Source organism: Gopherus flavomarginatus, chromosome 1, assembly GCF_025201925.1.
Source record: "Gopherus flavomarginatus isolate rGopFla2 chromosome 1, rGopFla2.mat.asm, whole genome shotgun sequence".
NCBI lineage: Eukaryota > Metazoa > Chordata > Testudines > Testudinidae > Gopherus > Gopherus flavomarginatus.
Genome location: NC_066617.1, coordinates 259,873,082 through 259,894,158, shown reverse-complemented (window position 1 = coordinate 259,894,158; position 21,077 = coordinate 259,873,082). Strand labels below are relative to the sequence as shown.

Genomic DNA, 21,077 nt, shown 5'->3' with positions numbered 1-21,077 from the left:
TCAGGATTACAAAACAAACAGGTCTTTGGCCAGTAAAAGGCCAAGGGAGGAAACATTTATACACCCACATATCCATATTCACAGTCATGTTACAAATTTACATAATGGATATTCCTTTAATAAAATCATGGCTAAACAGTCTGACTTTAATCTTCTTAACATGTATTACAATAATTGCCAAATATCCCCGTTGGTATTGGGGGCCCCAGTGTGCTAGAAGCTGTCCAAACACACCAGAATGCACAGTGCCTACCCTGAAGAGCTTATCTAATTTAGGAAAAGATGCAATGACTGTGGACAAAAGAGTAGGAAGAACATGGGAGGAAGGACAAGGGTAATGATATCAAAGCCCCTTGGTTACATGTGTTAATTATCTGATCACCTTGATAGTGGTAAATAATTTCTCTTAAAATGTTTTAGTACTTGTTGCCTCTGATCTAGCCATTGCTATTTGGTTGATAGGTGTAGACATCATAGCATAAGGTAGGCTATTGAGGCATGATTTGAAGGAGTAGAGGATAGTGGCCATGTGTCCATTCAGGGAGGATACTCTGTTCATGGGAAATTGCATGATAGAAACTGGTAAGATGGCTGTGGGAGAAGTGTATAAAACAGGCAGCTGAGGCTGAGGTTATTGGTAGAGTGGAGGGGATCAGAGGGCAATGCAATAGAAGACACAAGCAGATACGTGTAAACTAAATTTTAAATTGCTTTATGAACCAAAAAGTAGGATAGGATTGTAACACTACTGTTTATTTTATATAATGGTCAATTATCCAGGAATCAGAAGAAGGTATGTAAATATTTTTAAATATGGTCCATGAACCACATTGAGGTCTGTTTCTACAATCTAACTTGTAGTAATTTGTTTGTCATAGCTCAAGCTGAAATCTAAATCCTCTCCTTTTTTTTGTTTCCTTGTTAGTATAATCCCTTGTGGGGCTGAGGTGGTTGAAGAGAGCTTAGAGAAGAGAGGACATGTAGTAAATGATTTAGTCATGGGTGTTTCCTCTCTCCTAACTGTAGGTGAAACTGGAAACCTCTTCGTGATCACAGCTGTTTTCTTCATTCCTGATTTGACCAGTAGCACTGGGAATCAGTCTGAGATTATCAAGAATAGTTCCATGTGCAACCCTTTGGAGCATGTTGAATCTGCACTTACCAAATGTAGTTATTTTTGATTTCCAAATCAGTGCCAAATGGGAACTCTTTCTAATAACAAGAAGGGGTAATTGCCTCTGCAAGTTAGAGCATAATATTTTTTCTTATCAGATTGCTACACTCTACAGTTTATGTAGATGAAACCTCTTTTTCTTTGCAATTCTTTTATGCAGAAGTAGACAAAAATAAGACAGATGTGGCAAAATACAAACTGTAAAATAATCTCATTTGTATTAATATCCTTTGGGCTATGTTTTGAATTTTTATTTTTGGCACTAGAGATCTGATGTCTTGCCCCATTCTCTGCTGCAGAACAAATATGTGCCATGATAAGTGTTTTGGCTTAGGTAGCATGCATCTACAACCACTTCCAAATTTACAGCTTTTTATGTGAGTGCTTGCTTTTTAACTGATCAAATGCTTCAGTTGCTGAAGCCCAACATACTACTTCATTCAATGCCATTTCTTGCAGGAGGGATGACTAGACTAGTGGGTTTTTTTACCTTAAGTTAGTTTATTATGATGGACTTGAACTAAGTAACATGCTTAAACATGCTAGTCAGGACACTTGGCAAACATTTGTTCCACAGCATGCATGTTTGTGGTTTATCCTAGGTTATCCCCCTAAATATCAATATTTTGAATAGGCTGAAGCACAAACATTTGCGTCTTATAGGTATGGCTACACTTGAAATTTCAAAGCGCTGCCTTGGCAGCGCTTTGAAGTGTGAGTGTGGTCGGAGCGCCAGCGCTGAGAGAGAGCTCTCCCAGCGCTGCACGTAAATCACATCCTCTACGAGTGTAGCTTGCAGCGCTGGGAGCCGCGCTTCCAGCGCTGCGGCACTGATTACACTGAGGCTTTACAGCGCTGTATCTTGCAGCGCACAGGGGGGTGTTTTTTCACACCCCTGAGCGCGAAAGTTGCAGCGCTGTAAAGTGCCAGTGTAGCCAAGGCCTCGGATAAGTGCCAAGGCTAGCATTTAGAAACACATTTGCTGAATAATTGGTAGTCAGTGAATTCATGTTGAACTCTAATCTAGACTAATCCTCAAAAATGCCAAAGAAAATCCTAGCAGTACTTGTTAAACAAGAGGTTTATACAACCAGATGCTCAGTAAACCTGGACTCTTCTGAAAAGATCTATAACTAGACAAGTGTGGAACAAGGTACTGAGAATATATGCCCCTGAAAGTTCAGAAGAGAGCATTGAATGTAATATATAACAAGTTTTCTTGGATATTCAATGTAAACTTAATTTATACTAATTTATTTTGTAGTCAGTCTTATAAAGGTAGCCTGAGTTTTTCCTCACTGCTTTTTGCGGCTCCTCTTTACAGCAGCTGAGCCTTTGCAGTTATGATTTTTGTGATTTGGCTTAGTTCCAGAACCCCACTTAGACACCAGGAGCAAACTATGTGGCCAGGGAAACATCCTGGTGTGGGAAGAGGCAGATCTTACGCTCAGTAAAACTTAAAAACAAAAACATTTGATTGCTCAGAACAGAAAGCAAATGATTATAAAAATTCTTTCATTAGATTAAAAGCCCCTTTCTGCTGAATTTCCATCATTTTTAATGGTATTATGTATTTTATATATATAAAATACACACATTTTAATATTTGTGCTTACTAATAGGATTCAGCTGCCCCAGCTTGTAGGTTATTTGGCCTGTGATATGCAAAAAATCAGACCTTATGATCATAGTTGTCCTCTCTGGTCTGAAAAATCTATAAATTTCATCATCTTATTCTTGAACATTTGAGGAAGCAACTCTGAGTCCTAGATTCCCTCTTCTCTGTCTTCATAAGAGAAATCTGAATATGTAAAACTCATAACTTTGAAGCTCCATTTTGGGCTCTGAAAGGTTTGTAGCATTTCATACTCTTATGTAAAGTTCCTTATATGAAAGAAGGTCTTGCCTCTCAAGAGGCACATTCCCTCCTGAATCCCTTTTACAGTAGGGTAGCCAAGTGGGGTACAGCACAGTCGCAATGCAAGTTTTTCCTGTGTTGCCCTGCTAACATGACACCGCTCTACAGCCAAAATGCTTCTGAAATAAATGTAGTCCAACCTTACTAATTCTGGGTCACTGAGAACAAAAATGATGCTTAAAATTGTTGATTAGCTCTAGTTTTCAAGATATGTTATTGGGTCAGTATATACAACCCTTGACTTGGGAATGGCAGAGGATAAGTGAATTATAAAGGGAAGGGATCTCAATTTAAACCAGAAATGACTAAAATACATCTTTGACTGGATCTATGAATAAATCTATGACTGGGTTTGGACAGTACTTGTTTTTAGGCAAAACAATGAATGATGCAATCTGAAGCTGGTATTGCGTCATACATGATATGAATTGCATCATGTTATTCCTAGAAGTCATGGATGATGCAATCATAATGAAGCTTACATCACTCTGCTGAACAAATTGCCCTATATCAGCTTTAGAAATCATACAGTGTGGTGCTCTCTTCTTTGTCAGTGTTTGATTTTGCAAAGGGACACATTTCTGTTTAGCCAAAGTGAGCAGAGATGCCTCGTACTTGTGTGAACAGTGCAGATAACTTCTGTTATATTTGTGGTGAAGTGACTTTTGCATCACAAAAGCACAGTCTAACCACTATGGTTAAGAAAGCCTATCACCTTTCTTTTGGCTGCAAAATTGGAGGTCAGGACAAGAGGTGGGCCCCACACATATGCTGCAACACTTGTGCAAGAAATCTTGGCCAGTGGTTGAACAGGAAAAGGAAAACTGTGCCTTTTGCAGTGCCAATGATTTGGAGAGAGCCAACAGATCATACCAGCAATTGTTACTTCTGCATGGTGCCTCCAGTTGGGAGAGGTGTGTCAAAGAAGAAAAAGTGGACTGTGCATTATCCAAACATTCCATCAGCTATACGCCCAGTACCCCACGGAGAAGGACTGCCGGTTCCTGATGCACCAGAATCATTCTCACTTGAGTCAGACAAGGAAGAGGAAGAGGATGAAACTTCTGGTCCTGAACCATCAGTGTCACAGGACCCACATTTTCTCCCATCCTCCTCCTCTGAACCACACCTCATAACACAAGGTGAACTGAATGACCTTGTCAGGGATTTGGAACTACCCAAGAGTAAGGCAGAGCTGTTGGGCTCCAGACTACAGCAGTGGAATCTGCTGGCAGGCTATCAGGGCAAATGGAGCCCATCAATGCTTGCAGACTATTGCTGGACAGTGACAAGAGATGCTCCATTTAATGAATACAAGAGACAAGCCAAGAAGCGCCGAGTAGACACTGAATAGGACTAAACTATGTAGATAATAGTTTTTTGCCTTTTGTTTCATAATAAATTTTATTTATATAACCCTTTTGCCAATTTTTAAAGTGTTACATAAACAGGAGAGGTGAAATATTATCATGTAAAGCAACCATAAACACATGAAAAGACCTAGATTTACAATTTATGATTAAAACTCTACTATCTACACAATATACATAGACATAAAATGTAAAAACTTAAATATCTTAGAAACAGTAGCCAATCAGTTGTTTTAATTGTCCTATTTGAATTCAGCACATCAAAATACATAATAAATATCACATTTTATCTCTGAAGCAGACGACTTCTCAAAAATTGTAGACCGGTGTAATGGGTTGAGATTGGTTACGTGTTCCTGAAGGGAGGCTCAGTTTTTAAAGGTTCCTTTAGGGAGTGGGCAAAAAAGGATATTAAGGATGTGGGTTAAAGAGTTTTGGAAGATATTTTGATTAAGGTTGAAGCACATGGGGAGATACAGTAAGAAGAGACCACCATTCCATGTCAAGCTTGTCTCTACAGCTTCTCATTCTCTTCTATAACCACGATTCTCCTCCCCTCTCCTAATCAAACAGTGCATGGCAGCAAATCAGAGACTGGAGGCGTATGCTATCTCATGTATTGTTTATGTATGCTTTTGCTGTTTGAATAGGAAACTGCTACATCAAAATGTTGTTTAACCTTTTTCTATATAACTGAACAACAGAAACATCTGGAGGCTGTGATTACACTTATCTTCTCACCCCAGACAAAAGTACCTAACCTCCCTTGCCATTATCAAAATCATGGAAACTCAAAATGTACTAATATTAAAGTACAGTTCCATACATGACTTTATAGAAAAATCTTTTTCTAACATTATCTTGGCTTTCCTAGATGACAGATGACAGTTTTTTCGTACGTTAAATGCTCGTGAAATACAGACATATATTAAGTCTCTATCCGAATATAAATTAAAGTACATGGTTGGTCAAAAGTGTTTTTCCCATCTCCATTCCCCATGTTGAGTAATTATATCGGTGTCATCCACACTGTGATATTCAAAGGTCTGTTACTCTGAGCACATGCCTGAATGATATTATGTATGGTTTATATTTAGAGTGGGAAGTGGCTACTATTTCATTAAAATAAAGAAAAGTAGTTGAACTCCATCAGCCACTAAGATGACAGTCACAGTTTATAACAGTTTGATGTGTTACAGTTTGAAGCTTAAAGTGCTTACCAGGATTTACATTAGCCATGCCTCTCCCTTGAGTCACTACATACAATCCCACAATAATACATACACATTTGCATTTTTTTAATACCATGAACTCCTAAGGTATTGAAAAATTTAACTTAATCCAGTAAGGTTTGTCAAGGCAATTACCATATTGTCACAGGCAGGTACTGTTATCCTTTCAGTTTTAAATGCCTAACCACAAGCCCTTAAGCATTATCCAACATTGATGGTAATTAGCCTCAGTGAGCCTTTCTGAAAACACCTCATGTTTTGGGTTTAAATCCTTTCAGGGGAGGGATGATGGTAGGGCCCATATATTCCCCCTCCCCACCTGGAAGTTGTGTGATCTCAGATTCCTACCCAATATCTCAATTAGGATATAACGCTCTCTTTCTCTGCCATTAAATACAGCCCCATTGCAAGCAGACACCTTTGTCACACCATCCTAGCAATATAATATATATACACCATGAATTCCATGGGTCTCTAGCCCAAGTATGCATGTGTCTTTGTAGGTCAGGGCATGAAACATTGGATTAGTGGATGTGTATTAGTAACAAGAACTACCCTTTCACCCCTCGGAAGAAAGGGTAGCTATTCTTCCCTTAGTTGCATAACGCAGGCCATATTGGGTGGCAATAGTGCTGGCAGATTACAAAGCAAATATCACTTTAATCCATTTTAGAAAGCCATAAATATAGCTATAAATTGGGTTTATGGGCTAATTATTTATTCAGAATGCACCAGAGTGATTGATCTCCCATAGTAGCTGCTGTGTCTTCTACCTGAAAAAAGAGAGACACTGAATACCATGTGCAGGAAAAGACACTTCTGTTATCCTAGTTTGTAAATGGATGATGATGGTAGGCAATTATTTACTGTACCTGGTACCCAATTAATCATGTCTTATTTCTGTTACTTTAGCCCAAACCTTAAATAAGCGAACACTGGTATTTTGAAGGATCGCTGCAAGTTTAACACAGTAACTCTTCTTTCTTATGATTTCATTCTATTTTGGTTTCATGCTTTGGGCCTATTTCTCAAAAGTTGAATTTCTCAAGTGCCCCTCAATTTCATTGCCAATAGGAGAAGTTCTTTAATGTGAAATATGGTAAACTTCTGATGTTCAGTGTTTGTACCAAAAACTGCACCAACAAACATTTAGGGTAGGGGTCGGCAACCTCTAGCACGTGGCCCACCAGGCTGGGCCAGTTTGTTTACCTGCCACATCAGCAGCTTCGGCCCATCGCAGCTCCCACTGGCCACAGTTCGCCGTCCCAGGCCAATGGGGGCGGCAGAAAGCCGCGACCAGCACATCCCATGCCGCTTCCCGCAGTCCCCATTGGTCTGGGATAGCGAACTGCGGCCAGTGGGAGCCACGATTGGCCAAACGAACCTGCCGACGCAGCTGGTAAACAAAGTGGCCCGGCCCGCCAGGGTGTTGACCCTGGCGAGCTGCGTGCCAGAGGCTGCTGGCCCCTGCTTTAGGGTATTGTTTATACTCTCACGTAGGTACATTCAAAGATAAGATGGATGTTCTATCCTTATTTTGCCTATGTACACTTTCGGAGTGTAATTCTCAGGAGCAGATGATATTGGATTTTCTTTACCTACCTGTGGTAAGATATATTGAAATCAGTGTTAGGTTCTGAACTACCTTTTTGTGGATGTGAAGTAAACAGGTTATCCTTTACCACAGTTCAGTGTTCAATTTATATTACAAATATAGGTTTGATATTTTGTGCTGAAGTCTGGCAGAAGAATGTCAGTTCATACTTCTGCAAATATATTCACATTTGCGATTTTTTAGCTTTTCTGAATTATGATGTAACTCCTTCCTAAATAGACAAAATAAGAGTTTGCATCTGATTTCTCCTGCTCTCATGTTACTATTTTTTTTTAAATTATACTTTCATTGCTTTGAGAATATGAATGTCAAAGAAAGATTAAGAATGCAAAGGAAAGTTGGGGATGTGAAATTGAAAATCTTTGTGTGAATATCCAACAGACTTCTGAAATGTAAATAGTACTGAAAAATAGTCAATGTTTACTATGTTAAATATTTGACTGGCTAGTGGATAAGTGCTTATCCTTAAAATGAATCTTTGATGTTATTAAATGCAATACATTGTGAAATATTCGTACTTTGATTTGGTATGCGGTTGTAGATGGAAAAAACTATACTCTTTAAAAGAATGAAAAGTAAACATGACTTAAAAGCTTAGTACATCAAAGGAATTTCATAAATATTTAATCTTTAATTGAATTGTTTCTTCAATTACTGTGAAAATCAAACTTATTCTACAAATGCTGCGATTAACAGTATTGTAAACCTTTTTATTTATTATGAGTGTTTCTTCATATTCCTGACATTCACACACACTAGAGGTGTCAAACATGAATTTGCCACTCTGTCAGCGTGAGACATTCACCAGTATAGATATTACATGAAGTCTGTGATCCAGACACTGTTAGTTTGAGGTGTATATTAAAGATCCCCACAACTACACACAAGGATCAAAGAGGGATATATCATCAGCAACTTATATATATAATGGTAAGTAAAACTATAAAATGTAATTTGTGAGTGGTGTTAGAACTTGAGTATTTTTCTGCTTATATATTTAAAATTTGAGGTTCTTCCTTTATATTAAAGGGTTTGATTAGTATTTTAGGTTCCTTTATCATGGCAAAATTGCAGAGGAGTATTGTTTTTGTAAGTATGTGAAATTCTGTCAGAGGACAGTCTGGTTTTCGTATAGCTCTGAACAAATTTCTCATCTAACTTTTATAATTTTCATAGCAGATCAAATGTGGGTTACCATTCTCTAAACCAGACATTACGTAACCAAGGATTTGCTGCCAGTCTACTGGAGATAGTCTGGAAATACAGGGAACTATTTAATAATACATTGTAAGATACTATTTATCACTTATCCTAAAGAGACTAGTTATTTTAAAGCTATATGTACAGGAATAACTGTGTGCAGGCTGAAGTATAGCTATCCTTGTGTTGGAACATGACAGTTGTATAATGTTTCAGAGTTGCTAAATAATTATATGCTATCCAACTGACCCCGCAGCGGAAATTTTAAATAGGAAAATGTAATAATCCATATTAGAATTTGGCCAGGACGTAATTTTGACATAATTTTGCCTAAAGGAAAGGACAGGAACTATTACAAGTGATCAAGATGTTGGTTTTAATCTTTATCTGAAAAAGGCAGTCCAAGCAACAAAGTGCCTAATGTTTTTCTAGGGCATTTGGTTTATACTGACTGATAGTGAAGAGTACCAGCTACTCATTCAGTAACACCACACCAGAAGCACTTGGGTTGCTTTAGAGACCTCCCATTAGTATACTGTCTTTACTTAGTTTAGGAGATATGATGAACTCGCGGCTCAAGTTAGTATGGCTATACAATTAATCAGGAGACATTTGAACACCACTACTTTGTTCAAAAGGAGGTTTAAGGTGTGAGAGTGTGTTGCAACAGTGCATTGTTACACAGATTATTCGATAGTGGCACTTATCTTGCTTATATAAATATTTTTTAGGTTAGATGAATGACTGTATATAACTTGACTTCTGTATGCATTAAATTCTACAAATATATTGCCAACTGTAATAAATACATCACATTTCAGTGTTCGTTCTATAATATTTATATATCTGGAACATACAATACTTGACGCATTCTGGTGAAGCTTGGTGCCAAAACAGATATGATGGTTTCCAGTCTGAGTTGTGGGATTTATGCAGTTTTACATTACTAAATCAAACTGCCAAAGTAACAATTTGTCTGCCAAGATTCATTCAGCATATTCAGGTGTCTTTTGAATTTCTGAGACAGGCTAATGTTTGAATATGCTTATAAGAAAGCAATGTCTGAATAGTAAAGGAAGTGTAGATGTATTAAATGATGAACTGTTCATTTCAGAATTGTTCCAGTTCATTCTGTGGTAAGTGTCCTTAGCATAAGGTGAACCTCATAATTCTACAAAGTATCTTATTGGGCATATACACCTCTACCTCGATATAATGCGAACCGATATAACACAAATTCAGATATAACACGGTAAAGCAGTGCTCTAGGGGGCAGGGCTGCACACTCTGGTGGATGAAAGCAAGTTCAATATAACGTGGTTTCACCTATAACGCAGCAAGATTTTTTTTGGCTCCTGAGGACAACGTTATATCGAGGTAGAGGGGGATGTGTGTGTGTGACACACACACACACACACACACACACACAGGTTGGCTAACTTTTATAATGGAAATGGTCAACACAAACACTAAAGCATTAGGATTTTACATATAGAACACTTTGACTAATTGGGGCATTTTTAGATTTATATTACTGTTAGAAAGTATTGGAAGGCTTCAACTGAACAAATTTTAGCCAATTAATTACTTTGTGAGTTGAGATATTAATTGTTATTGTTATGTGATTGGTTGCCCTCATTAAATGAAACTCTCTTTCCTAACTGCATAACTGTAATCATAATCACAGGGCCTTTGATTCTGTCAGGGAGTAGGGAAGAGTAGTTTGTGATATAGGCCTAGATCTTGCTAAGAAGTTTAGGGGGGATCTTTTAAAAAAAAAAAAAAAAAAAAGTCTCGCAGGTCATTAAGTTACATCCTGTCTGAGATGTAATGACTAGGAAAATAATTAGACTATTGTAATTGATCCTTGAGGCAGAATTTAAGCTAACTTCCAGCATATTCACACACAATAAAAGTGGCATATGAGTTGATAATCTTACTGCTACAGAGTTTTGAGTAGCTCTTTCAGTGACGATTGTCACAGGAACCGGTCTCTCTTAGGAAGCCTGTGGGTGAGAAAAGCCTCAGTAGAAAGAATCTGGCTTGTATCCCCTTAATTCCTCTCTCCCTGGTTGTGCTCCCTCTCCCCAACTGTTTCCTCCAACAGCCCCTTCCACAAACAGCCCACAGCAAGAGAGACCACAGCAGCCACCTCTTCTTCCTGCCCCACTGGCTCCTCTTTTCTCCTAGGCAGTTAGCTAGCAATGGACAGGGGCAGAAAGGTGTCTGATTGCCTGTTCCTCCCCACAATGCCTAGAAGCACTTGCTTCTGCGTGCTCCCAGGGACCTTTATCTCCTGGGTCATTGAGGAAGACCATTACCTGGAGTTGTCTGGGTCAGCTGGTTGAGTAGTCTTGTGTGTTGCATGTCTTGGCAGCTGGAGTAGTTGGGTAGTAGAAGTTTGTTAGTTATGTGGGGCTGCTGGGGAGTGAGGGGGGATCCTATGGTAGCTTTATACTGTGAGGAACCCTGGACCAGTATTGGACTCCTCTCCCTGTGCTGCTGCAATCTCCTCCCTGGTTAAGATCCAGCAGGAAGAGCGGCGAGATGGGAAGCAGGCATCACAGTGGCCCGAGGTGGTGGCCAGATAGCACAACTGGAGGTAAATGCCTCCTGCTTGTCCACAGCTCATTAGCCATACGAAAATTAGGCTTGCATAATTAATTTTTTTTATAATTGACAGATCAGTGTTTAAGCATTTTAATTATTTTATTGATTTAAATGTTTACAGTTGTGTGAAATTATGAGGTTTAAGCATTTTTTCTGTTTTTATCAATTTAAATTGTCAGTTGTGGGGAAATTAAACAGACATCAGCTAATAAATATTTAATGACAGTTGCTGAATTTCCAAAAGTTGAAGCTACCTAAATGGCGCCTCTGTTCCAGGTCCACTAAATGCCATCGTGACACATTTTATATACATTAAGGTGAGACTGTAACTTCTCAAGCAGCATTTTTTTTTGTCTATCTGTAAAGTTTGATAATCAAAATATTTTTCATTGGTTTGTATGTACAGTGAAATTGACGTTCGCTGACATTTATTGATTAAAAATCTAATCCTTATTAGTCTAGTGGTACTCCATTTGTGATGCAGGTTTGGACCCAGCTGTAATGAGTGTAACAAAGTCCTTGCTTTTTTTTCTTAATTGTCTCTTTGCCAAGGTTTGTTACAGGAGGTCTGACCAAAGAATGCAATACATTTTTCCTTCTCTCTACGTTGCTTAATATACTAGTGTTAGGACTCTGGTCTGACTCTTGGGAAAATCTGCGTCTCTCTCTGGTGCTCTGATGGTGGTAAACATTGTACAGCAAAAATTATTTACAGTCAATATTATATGAATGAAAATTTGCTCTGTCAGTTGCTTGCAAAAGAGCTGAATAGAAAAGGTGTGTAAATGACAAATAAAATTTGTGTTTATTATTTGCCATAGAACTTGCAAAGAATTTTCCACTATTGCTTACTTCGTCATGATTCTTCGAAGGCTGACAAAATATATTACTTAATAATACATTTTTAGAATGCAGCCCCTCTGGACAGTCTGAAAGTACTCTGAAAGAAGGACCACTTCTGAACCAAGGTTCTCATTTTATCTGATCATTTGAATTTTTGTGTGTGGGGAACATGCTCCCCCCTGCCCCGCATTAAACTGTGTTTTTGAAAGGGTTACTTACTGGAACTGTTGCTTGATCTGTCTTAAAAATTTAGTATCTCAGTATTAAAAACTTAAAATACAGAGATTTTGATATTGCCAGAATTTTGCTACTTATTTTTGCATGAATGAAGGGACGAATCACCCCCCAATCCCAAAAAACAGAGACACTATTTTCAGAATTTGATATGCTGCAAATAACAGCAATACATTTAAAAAATTGAAATGTTTAATTTCATAGCTTGACATTGTCTCCTTACTTTTTTTTGATGAGCAATTGTAAATTCAGTGTTCCCCTTGCAACCAAGAGGATGAAATTGCCAGTCCTCTGAGGTGTCTTATGCAAGTTCTCTTAGTTTAGCCACTCCTGCGTGTAATTCTTAGCACCACTATCAGTTATCTTGTAAAAACTGAAAAGGTTTCTTGATGCTCTCTAGTCTTCATTAGCTCCAGGAGCAGGAACTCCACATCCTCTTCATAAACTCAAGTTTCAGCTTTTGTCATTGTCTAAGGGCTAGCTAGGTATAAACTTGACTTATAATTAATTTAGATGCCAGGGCTGCCAAGTAGCACGCATCTCATGTGACATCTTATGCCTGCCAGCCCCCCTTTTCACTCCTGCCCACAGTGCAGTTGGATTCTCATGCATCCATCTGGTTTGCAGACAGGCAGGAAAGGTTACTCTTCAGTGACTCCTCCTAACTGTTGGGGGCCAGGCAGCCTCTCTGCCTCAGCTCTTTCTGCTGGCTTACAGCCACCATGGAGCACAATATGGAGCAGGCAAGAGGGGAAAAAAGTGAAGCCCAAAGCACTCCCTTAGATGCCCCGTCACTCCCATGTTCCCTAGACATTTACTTCCTGCTGTTTTCCCCACATTTCCTTGATCTGGGGGAGAGTTGGAATAAGATTCTGCTTCTCTGTACCATGTCCATCACTACTTCTTTATAGGGAAGAGGGGGGAGAAATCGGGAACACACACTCAGCCATCAGAAGCATCACAGGTTGGTCAATTCTAAGCCTTTAATATAGTTGTACTTCGTTTGGAGTTAAAGATGACCACATATTAACAATCTGCTTCTTGTTCCAATAATTTAGATTTGTTCATGATCCGAAACAAATTACTGTAAACTTTGCTGAACAAGAAAATCGATTAACTAACCTTATCAGTTCAGTCATCTGGAATTAAGTATGGACAGCATGGAACTGCAATTTAAGTGTAGATATTTGAAATTTGTGAATATAAAGTGAAAGTGGTCTGAGGTGCAAGTATCCCTGCTAAAAGATAAGATAATGACTTGATTGAATAATTTCATCATATTAGTGCATAATAATATTTTAGTGATGCCACAGCAAACATGAGGTAAGAAAGACATCTCAATTTTTTGGATTAGATCAGAAATTAGAACTGATGGATTCTGCTTATTAATTTACTGGAGATGCACTAAATTTTCTGTTGCAGTTCAGTTGTGGTTGGTCATACTTTGAGCAGGGGGTTGGACTAGATGACTCCTGTGGTCTCTTCCAACTCTAATCTTCTATGTTTCTATGAGTAGGCAGAACTAGATCTGCCATGTGGTGTTGTGCTGGATATCACTGTGCTTGATGAGTAATCTGGTGTAAAATAGATTTTAACTAGATCTATTAGACGATATTCAGAAATCATTCTTCTGAGCATATGGCTGTGACAGGACTTCCTACTTACTGCTCAAAGGTGCCTCCTCCTGGCTATCTGGGGATTATCTCTGCCAGGCCAACGCCCCTTCCTGCTGTTGCGCTCATGCGCTCTCTCTCTCTTACTCTCTCCAGGAGCTGCTACTTCCTCTTTGTGACTCAGCCTTCTTGCCAGATTACTATGCAGTTTCCCCTTCCAAGGTACAACCCTTCAAAGCCTTCCTCCCCAAGCAGTGTCAAGCAGTCCTCATGGCTGCTGCCCTGACCCTGTCACTCCTGCAGTGACCTGAGCAGTCTTCTAGTTTACTGCCCCAAGCAGTACCGCTCTGCAGTGGTTGATCGGTGAACCCACACCCGTCATCTACTTTGGGTTCCAGTCCAGGGCCCTTTACCAAGCTGTCACAGTCTGCAACATCCCTAACCTTACTGCTCTCACCACTGGACTACTTCCTACCTTGCTTCTACCCATTCTAGTTAGACATCTCTCTCCTAGGGTTTACTAGACCTCAGGGATTCCTATCCCTCCTTCCTTCAGGGAGAGTGACTGTCACTCTTCACCCTGTAGCCATTTCTCTGGTGCCAGTCTCTTGATTTTATGTAAGCCCTGCCTGATCCCTCATGGGTGACCGTGCTTCCAATTAGCAGCCTCCTTGTAGCCTAAATCTCTCCTCTTAATTGGTCAATTGATTGTGCCTGCCTGGCCTAATTCAACGCTTTCAGGGCTAGTATAGGGAGCTGTCAAGATTTCTTTCCCCACTCTGGGTACAAATGTGGGGACCTGCATGGACACTTCTAAGCTTAATTACTAACTTAGATCTGGTATACACTGCCACCACGCAGAATTCCAGTGTCTGGGGCACTCTCTGTCCCCCCCAAAACTTCGTCCCCTCCCTGGGTTGCCTTGAGGGACTTCACCAATTCCTGGTGAACACAAATCCAAACCCCTTGGATCTTAAAACAAGGAAAAATCAATCAGGTTCTTAAAAAGAAAGCTTTTAATTAAAGAAAGAAAAGGTAAAAATTATCCCTGTAAAATCAGGATGGAAAATGCTTTACAGGGTAATCAGATTCTTATAGACCAGAGGGGCCCCCCCCAGCCTTAGGTTCAAAGTTACAGCAAACAGAGGTAAAATCCTTCCAGCAAAAAGAAACATTTACAAATTGAGAAAACAAACATAAGACTAACACGCCTTGCCTGGCTGATTACTTACAAGTTTGAAACATGAGAGACTGATTCAGAAAGATTTGGAGAGCCTGGATTGATGTCCTGTCCCTCTCAGTCCCGAGAGCGAACAACAACAAAAACAAAAAGCACAAAGACTTCCCTCCACCAAGATTTGAAAGTATTTTGTCCCCCTATTGGTCCTCTGGTCAGGTGTCAGGCAGGTTTACTGAGCTTCTTAACCCTTTGCAGGTAAGAGACATTAACCCTTAATTATCTGTTTATGACCCCCCCCCCCCAAATCTCAGACAATGTGGAACCACACTGGCAGTGATTTCTTCCAAGAACTTTAGAATAAACAGATTAATAAAACACATGCACCTTTACATATACTACTAATTACGTAAAACTACAAGACTTTTCACATTTCAAGGACAATTTTTAACCAGTTGATTCTGGGAAACTTTCACCAGAGAGTGCATCAGCTACTTTGTTAGAAGCTCCTGAAATGTGTTTAAATTTCAAAATCAAAATCTTGGAGAGTTAAACTCCATCGAAGCAGTTTTTTGTTGTTTCCCTTGGCAGTATGAAGCCACTTTAGCGCAGCGTGGTCGGTTTGTAGCTGGAAATGCCATCCCTAAACATATCGGCATAGCTTTTCCAGGGTATACACAATGGCATAGCATTCTTTTTCACTGATTGACCAGTGGCTTCCCTCTCAGAGACAGTTTCTTGCTGAGAAACACGACAGGATGAAATTCTTGATCCGGTCCTTCCTGCATTAAAACTGCTCCTACACCATGCTCAGATGCATTTGTGGTTACTAGGAATGGTTTGTCAAAGTCTGGGGCCCTTAGCACAGGGTCAGACATGAGTGTTGCCTTAAGCTGGGTAAAGGCCTTCTGACACTCATCAGTCCACTTAACTGCATTTAGCTGGGTCTTTTTGGTCAGGTCTGTTAGTGGGGCAGCAATTTGGCTTTAGTGTGGTACAAATTGCCTGTAATATCCAGCCAAGCCTAAGAACGATTGGACCTGTTTCTTTGACTTTGGGACAGGCCACTTTTGGATAGCATCCACCTTGGCCTGTAGGGGGTTTATTGTTCCTTGATCCACCTAGTGTCCAAGGTAAGTCACTCTTTTTTGGCCTATTTGACACTTTTTAGCCTTAACAGTGAGTCCTGCCTGCCTGATGTGCTCAAAGACTTTTTCCAGGTGTTCTGCCCATGAATCAGAAAAAATGGCCACATCATCGAGGTAGGCAACTGCAAATTCTCCCAATCCTGCTAGGAGACCATCTACAAGTCTTTGGAAGGTGGCGGGTACATTTCGCAGCCCGAAAGGAAGCACATTAAATTTGTACACCCCTGCATGGGTGATGAAGGCCGACCTTTCTTTGGCAGGTTCATCTAGTGGTACTTGCTAGTACCCCTTGGTTAAGTCTATTGTATAGATGAACTGGGCAAGTCCCAATTTCTCCAATAGCTCATCGGTGCGTGGCATTGGATAGTTGTCGGGACGAGTTACAGCATTTAGCTTAGGGTAGTCCACGCAAAAGTGTATTTCCCCATCTGGTTTGGGTACTAGAACCACTGGAGATGCCCATGCACTGTTAGGGGGCGGATTATACCCATCTGTAGCATGCTTTGGATCTCCCGTTTTGTAGCAGCTTGGGCATGAGGAGACACCCAGTAGGGTGGGGTTCTAATTGGGTGAGCATTACCTGTGTCAATGGAGTGGTATGCCCGTTCAGTCCGTCCTGGGATGGCTGAGAACATTGGAGCGAAGGTAGTGCACAGCTCCTTGATCTACTGTCACTGCAGACGTCCTAGGGTCGCGGAGAGGTTCACTTCTTCCACGCCACCGTCACTTTTTCCTTCGTAGTAGACACCTTCAGGCCACTCAGCATCATCTCCTCCCTGGGCTGTAAACTGACAAACCTGTAAGTCTCTGGAATAAAAGGTCTTTAGAGAATTAACATGGTACACTTCAGGCTTTAGGGTTGAGTTGGGGAATGCTATGAGATAGTTAACAGCTTCTAGGTGCTCTTGGACCGTGAATGGCCCTTCCCATGACGCTTCCATCTTATGGGCCTGTTGCGCCTTCAAGACCATAACCTGGTCCCCTACTTTGAAGGAACGCTGTCTGGTATATTTATCATACCAGGCCTTTTGCTCTTCCTGAGCATCCTTTAGGTTTTCTTTAGCAAGGGCTAAAGAGTGTCGGAGGGTGCTTTGTAGGTTACTTACAAAGTCTAGATTGTAAGTTCCTGGAGAAGGCGCAAACCACTCCCATTGCTGCTTCACCAGCTGTAATTGCCCCTTAACCTCATGGCCATACACAAGTTTGAATGGTGAAAACCCTAAACTGGGATGTGGTACAGCCCTATAGGCAAAAAGCAACTGCTGCAACACTAGGTCCCAATCATTGGAGTGTTCATTTACGAATTTACGTATCATGGCCCCCAAAGTTCCATTAAACCTCTCCACCAGGCCATTGGTTTGATGGTGGTAAGGGGTTGCCACCAAGTGATTCACCCCATGAGCTTCCCATAGATTTTTCATGGTCTTGCCAGGAAATTAGTTCCCGAATCTGTAAGGATGTCGGAGGGCCAACTTACCCTGGCAAAAATGTCTGCTTAGGCCTGACACACAGTTTTAGTCCTGATGTTGCCTAGAGCTACTGCTTCTGGCCATCGGGTAGCAAAATCCATGAAAGTCAATATGTACTGTTTTCCTCTGGGGGTCTTTTTTGGGAAAGAACTCAGAATATCCACAGCTACTTGCTGAAATGGGACCTCAATTATGGGGAGTGGCTGGAGAGGGGCCTTGACCTGGTCTTGGGGCTTTCCCACTCATTGGCACTCCTCACAAGACTGGACATAATTAGCAACATTCTTGCCCATTCCCTCCCAGTGGAAAGACTTCCCCAACTGGCCCTTGGTTCTATTCACCCCAGAATGGCTACTGGGATGATCATGAGCTAAGCTCAAGAGCTTTACCCGGTACTTAGTTGGAACCAGCAACTGTCTGAGGATGCCAGTCTTCCTGGTGTCCACCAGAAAGTCTCCTTGTGTAAGAGTCCTTGTTCTACAACAAACCGGGATCGGTTAGAAGAGCTGAGAGGCGGTGGGGTGCTCCGTGCTGCCTCCCAAGCTTTCTGAAGGCTTTCATCTGCTTCCTGCTCAGCCTGGAACTGTTCCCTTGATGCTGGAGACATCAGTTCCTCCTTAGACTGTGGACTTGGGCTTGGCCCCTCTGGAAGCGATGTAGGTGATGGGGTTGTTTTCGTTGATTGTGAACCGCTTTCCACTGGTGCACTATGTGATATTTCAGGCCCTGGCTGAGCCTCTTGGGTAAGGTTGTCTGCTGCTTCTGTCAGTCCAGGCCCGCTGGTGCCCTCTGACGTTGGAGTTGTAGATGGGTTTGCAAGCGCTGGCGTCAGTGCCGGCAACGGTTCTGGTGCTGGTTGCTTTTCCGGTTCCGGTTCTGGGACTGGATGCACTATGGCTGTTGCAGTCATTGGCAGGGGATCCGGTTCCACCACCTCTGTCTGGGTCTCTGGTAACACAGACGGGGCCTTTGTGGACGGCTTAGGAACAAGGATGGGTGTGGAAGCTTGCTTGGCCTGGCTGCATGTGACCATCCCCACCCTCTTGGCCAGCTTCACCTGGTTGTCCAAGTCTTCCCCTAGCAGCATGGGGATGGGACAATTGTCATAGACTGCAAAAGTCCACATTCCTGACCAGCCCTTGTACTGGACAGGCAATTCAGCTGTAGGCAAGTTTAAAGATTTTGACATGAATGGGTGAATTGTCACTTGGGCCTCTGGGTTGATGAATTTGGGGTTCACTAAGGATTGGTGGATAGCTGACACTTGTGCCCCCGTGTCTCTCCACGTGATAACCTTCTTTCCGCCCACTCTCAAGGTTTCCCTTCGCTCCGAGGGTATTTGAGAGGCGTCTGGGCCTGGGGATCTTTGGTATGATGGCGTTGTAATGAACTGTACTTGGTTAGGGCTCTTGGGGCACTTGGCCTTTATATGTCCCAGTTCGTTACATTTAAAACATCGCCTAGCTGACTGGTCACTGGGCCGAGGTGAGTTGCTGGAGACTGGTGAGGTGGGACAATAGGGTGTCTGGGGCTTTCCTTGGGTTGTAGGTGGGGTCTTGGGTTGCCCCCGGTGGGAGGGTTTATTTTCGGTTTGCCCCTCTGATATTCGCTCCCCTTGCTAGTAGTTTTTTTCTTTTCTGCCATTTCCACCCATCTGGCTCCAATCTCCCCCGCCCCGGTTACAGTTTTGGGCTTTCCATCTAGGATGTACCTTTCTATTTCCTCAGGAACACCCTCTAAGAACTGCTCCATTTGCATTAGGAAGGACAGCTCTTCCAGAGATTTAGCATTTGCTCCTGATATCCAGGCCTCCCAATTCTTCCCAATGTGGTAGGCATGTCAGGTAAATGACACATCTGGTTTCCACCTTAGGGCTCTGAACCGCCGATAGGCATGCTCAGGTGTTAGCCCCATTGTGATTCTGGCCCTGATTTGAAAAAGTTCATAATCGTTCATGTGTTCCTTAGGCATTTCAGCCGCCACCTCTGCTAAGGGTCCACTGAGCTGTGGCCTCAGTTCTATCATGTACTGGTCTTCAGGGATGCTGTACCCAAGGCAGGCCCTTTCAAAATATTCTAAGAAGGCCTCAGTATCACCACCTGCCTTGTAGGTGGGAAATTTTCTGGGATGGGAAACAGTACCTGGAGAAGGGTTGTTAGGGTTGTCTGCTACATCTGGCTTAGCCTTTGCTAAATCCAGTTCATGCTTTCTCTCTCTTTCCCTCTCTTCCATCTCTTTTTGTTTCATCTCCATAGCTCTTTTGTAGTCAGCCTCTTTGGCTTTCTCTTCTGCGTCCAGCCTAGCCAGTTCTAGTTTAACTGTTTCACTGGTACTCATTTTCCTGCTTTCTTGTGCTGGCCACACCCCCTTGCAGCTCACTGAAATTGGGATGCACTCAGCAGGGCTGCTTGGTTAACAGAAACTTTCTAACTAGCTATACCCGAGAGGTAGAAAGAAAGAAAACAATTCAGCTTGTAAATTCCCTTTTGCTGGCTGCTTGCTCACAGCTTGAAGCCTCCTCTTAACAAAGACCCTTGTTAAAAACTTAACACCTCTGCCCTCAGGCTGCTTTCCAAGCAGCTAGAAAGGAGAGAAAAAAAAAGCCTACTGACTTTTGGTTCCTAAAGAATCCCACCGCTGCTCACCATGTCAAGGTTTCTTTCCCCACTCTGAACTTATGGCTACAAATGTGGGGACCTGCATGGACACTAAGCTTAATTACTAGCTTAGATCTGGTATACACTGCCACCACGCAGAATTCCAGTGTCTGGGGCACTCTGTCCCCCCCAAAACTTCGTCCCCTCCCTGGGTTGCCTTGAGGGACTTCACCAATTCCCTGGTGAACACAGATCCAATCCCCTTGGATCTTAAAACAAGGAAAAATCAATCAGGTTCTTAAAAAGAAAGCTTTTAATTAAAGAAAGAAAAGGTAAAAATTATCTCTGTAAAATCAGGATGGAAAATGCTTTACAGGGTAATCAGATTCCTATAGACCAGAGGGGGCTCCCCCCCCCAGCCTTAGGTTCAAAGTTACAGCAAGCAGAAGTAAAATCCTTCCAGCAAAAAGAAACATTTACAAGTTGAGAAAACAAACGTAAGACTAACACGCCTTGCCTGGCTGATTACTTACAAGTTTGAAACATGAGAGACTGATTCAGAAAGATTTGGAGAGCCTGGATTGATGTCCCGTCCCTCTCAGTCCCGAGAGCGAACAACAACAAAAACAAAAAGCACAAACAAAGACTTCCCTCCACCAAGATTTGAAAGTATCTTGTCCCCCTATTGGTCCTCTGGTCAGGTGTCAGCCAGGTTTACTGAGCTTCTTAACCCTTTGCAGATAAAAGAGACATTAACCCTTAATTATCTGTTTATGACAGGAGCCCATCACAATGGCCCCCAAGGGGAAGGAGAATGCAGTCAGAAATACATTTTCAATACATTCTCAGAAACACTAGGCTTTTTTGCAGAAATTAG

At 41.6% G+C, this 21,077-nt stretch overlaps 1 protein-coding gene across 4 annotated transcripts in view; it reads left to right on the top strand.

The window, feature by feature from the left end:
• ATP11A (ATPase phospholipid transporting 11A) overlaps nt 1-21,077 on the top strand; it is a 267,235-nt gene that overhangs the window by 94,621 nt on the left and 151,537 nt on the right. The window contains exon 1 of one of the 4 annotated variants that reach the window (XM_050947527.1): nt 8,222-8,239. The exons of the other annotated variants lie outside the window; for them this stretch is intronic. Coding sequence (XP_050803484.1) covers nt 8,237-8,239 — 3 coding nt within the window. The 5' untranslated portion in view covers nt 8,222-8,236. Of the gene's footprint in view, nt 1-8,221; nt 8,240-21,077 lie in introns of those variants that run through there. 4 annotated transcript variants of the gene reach the window in all.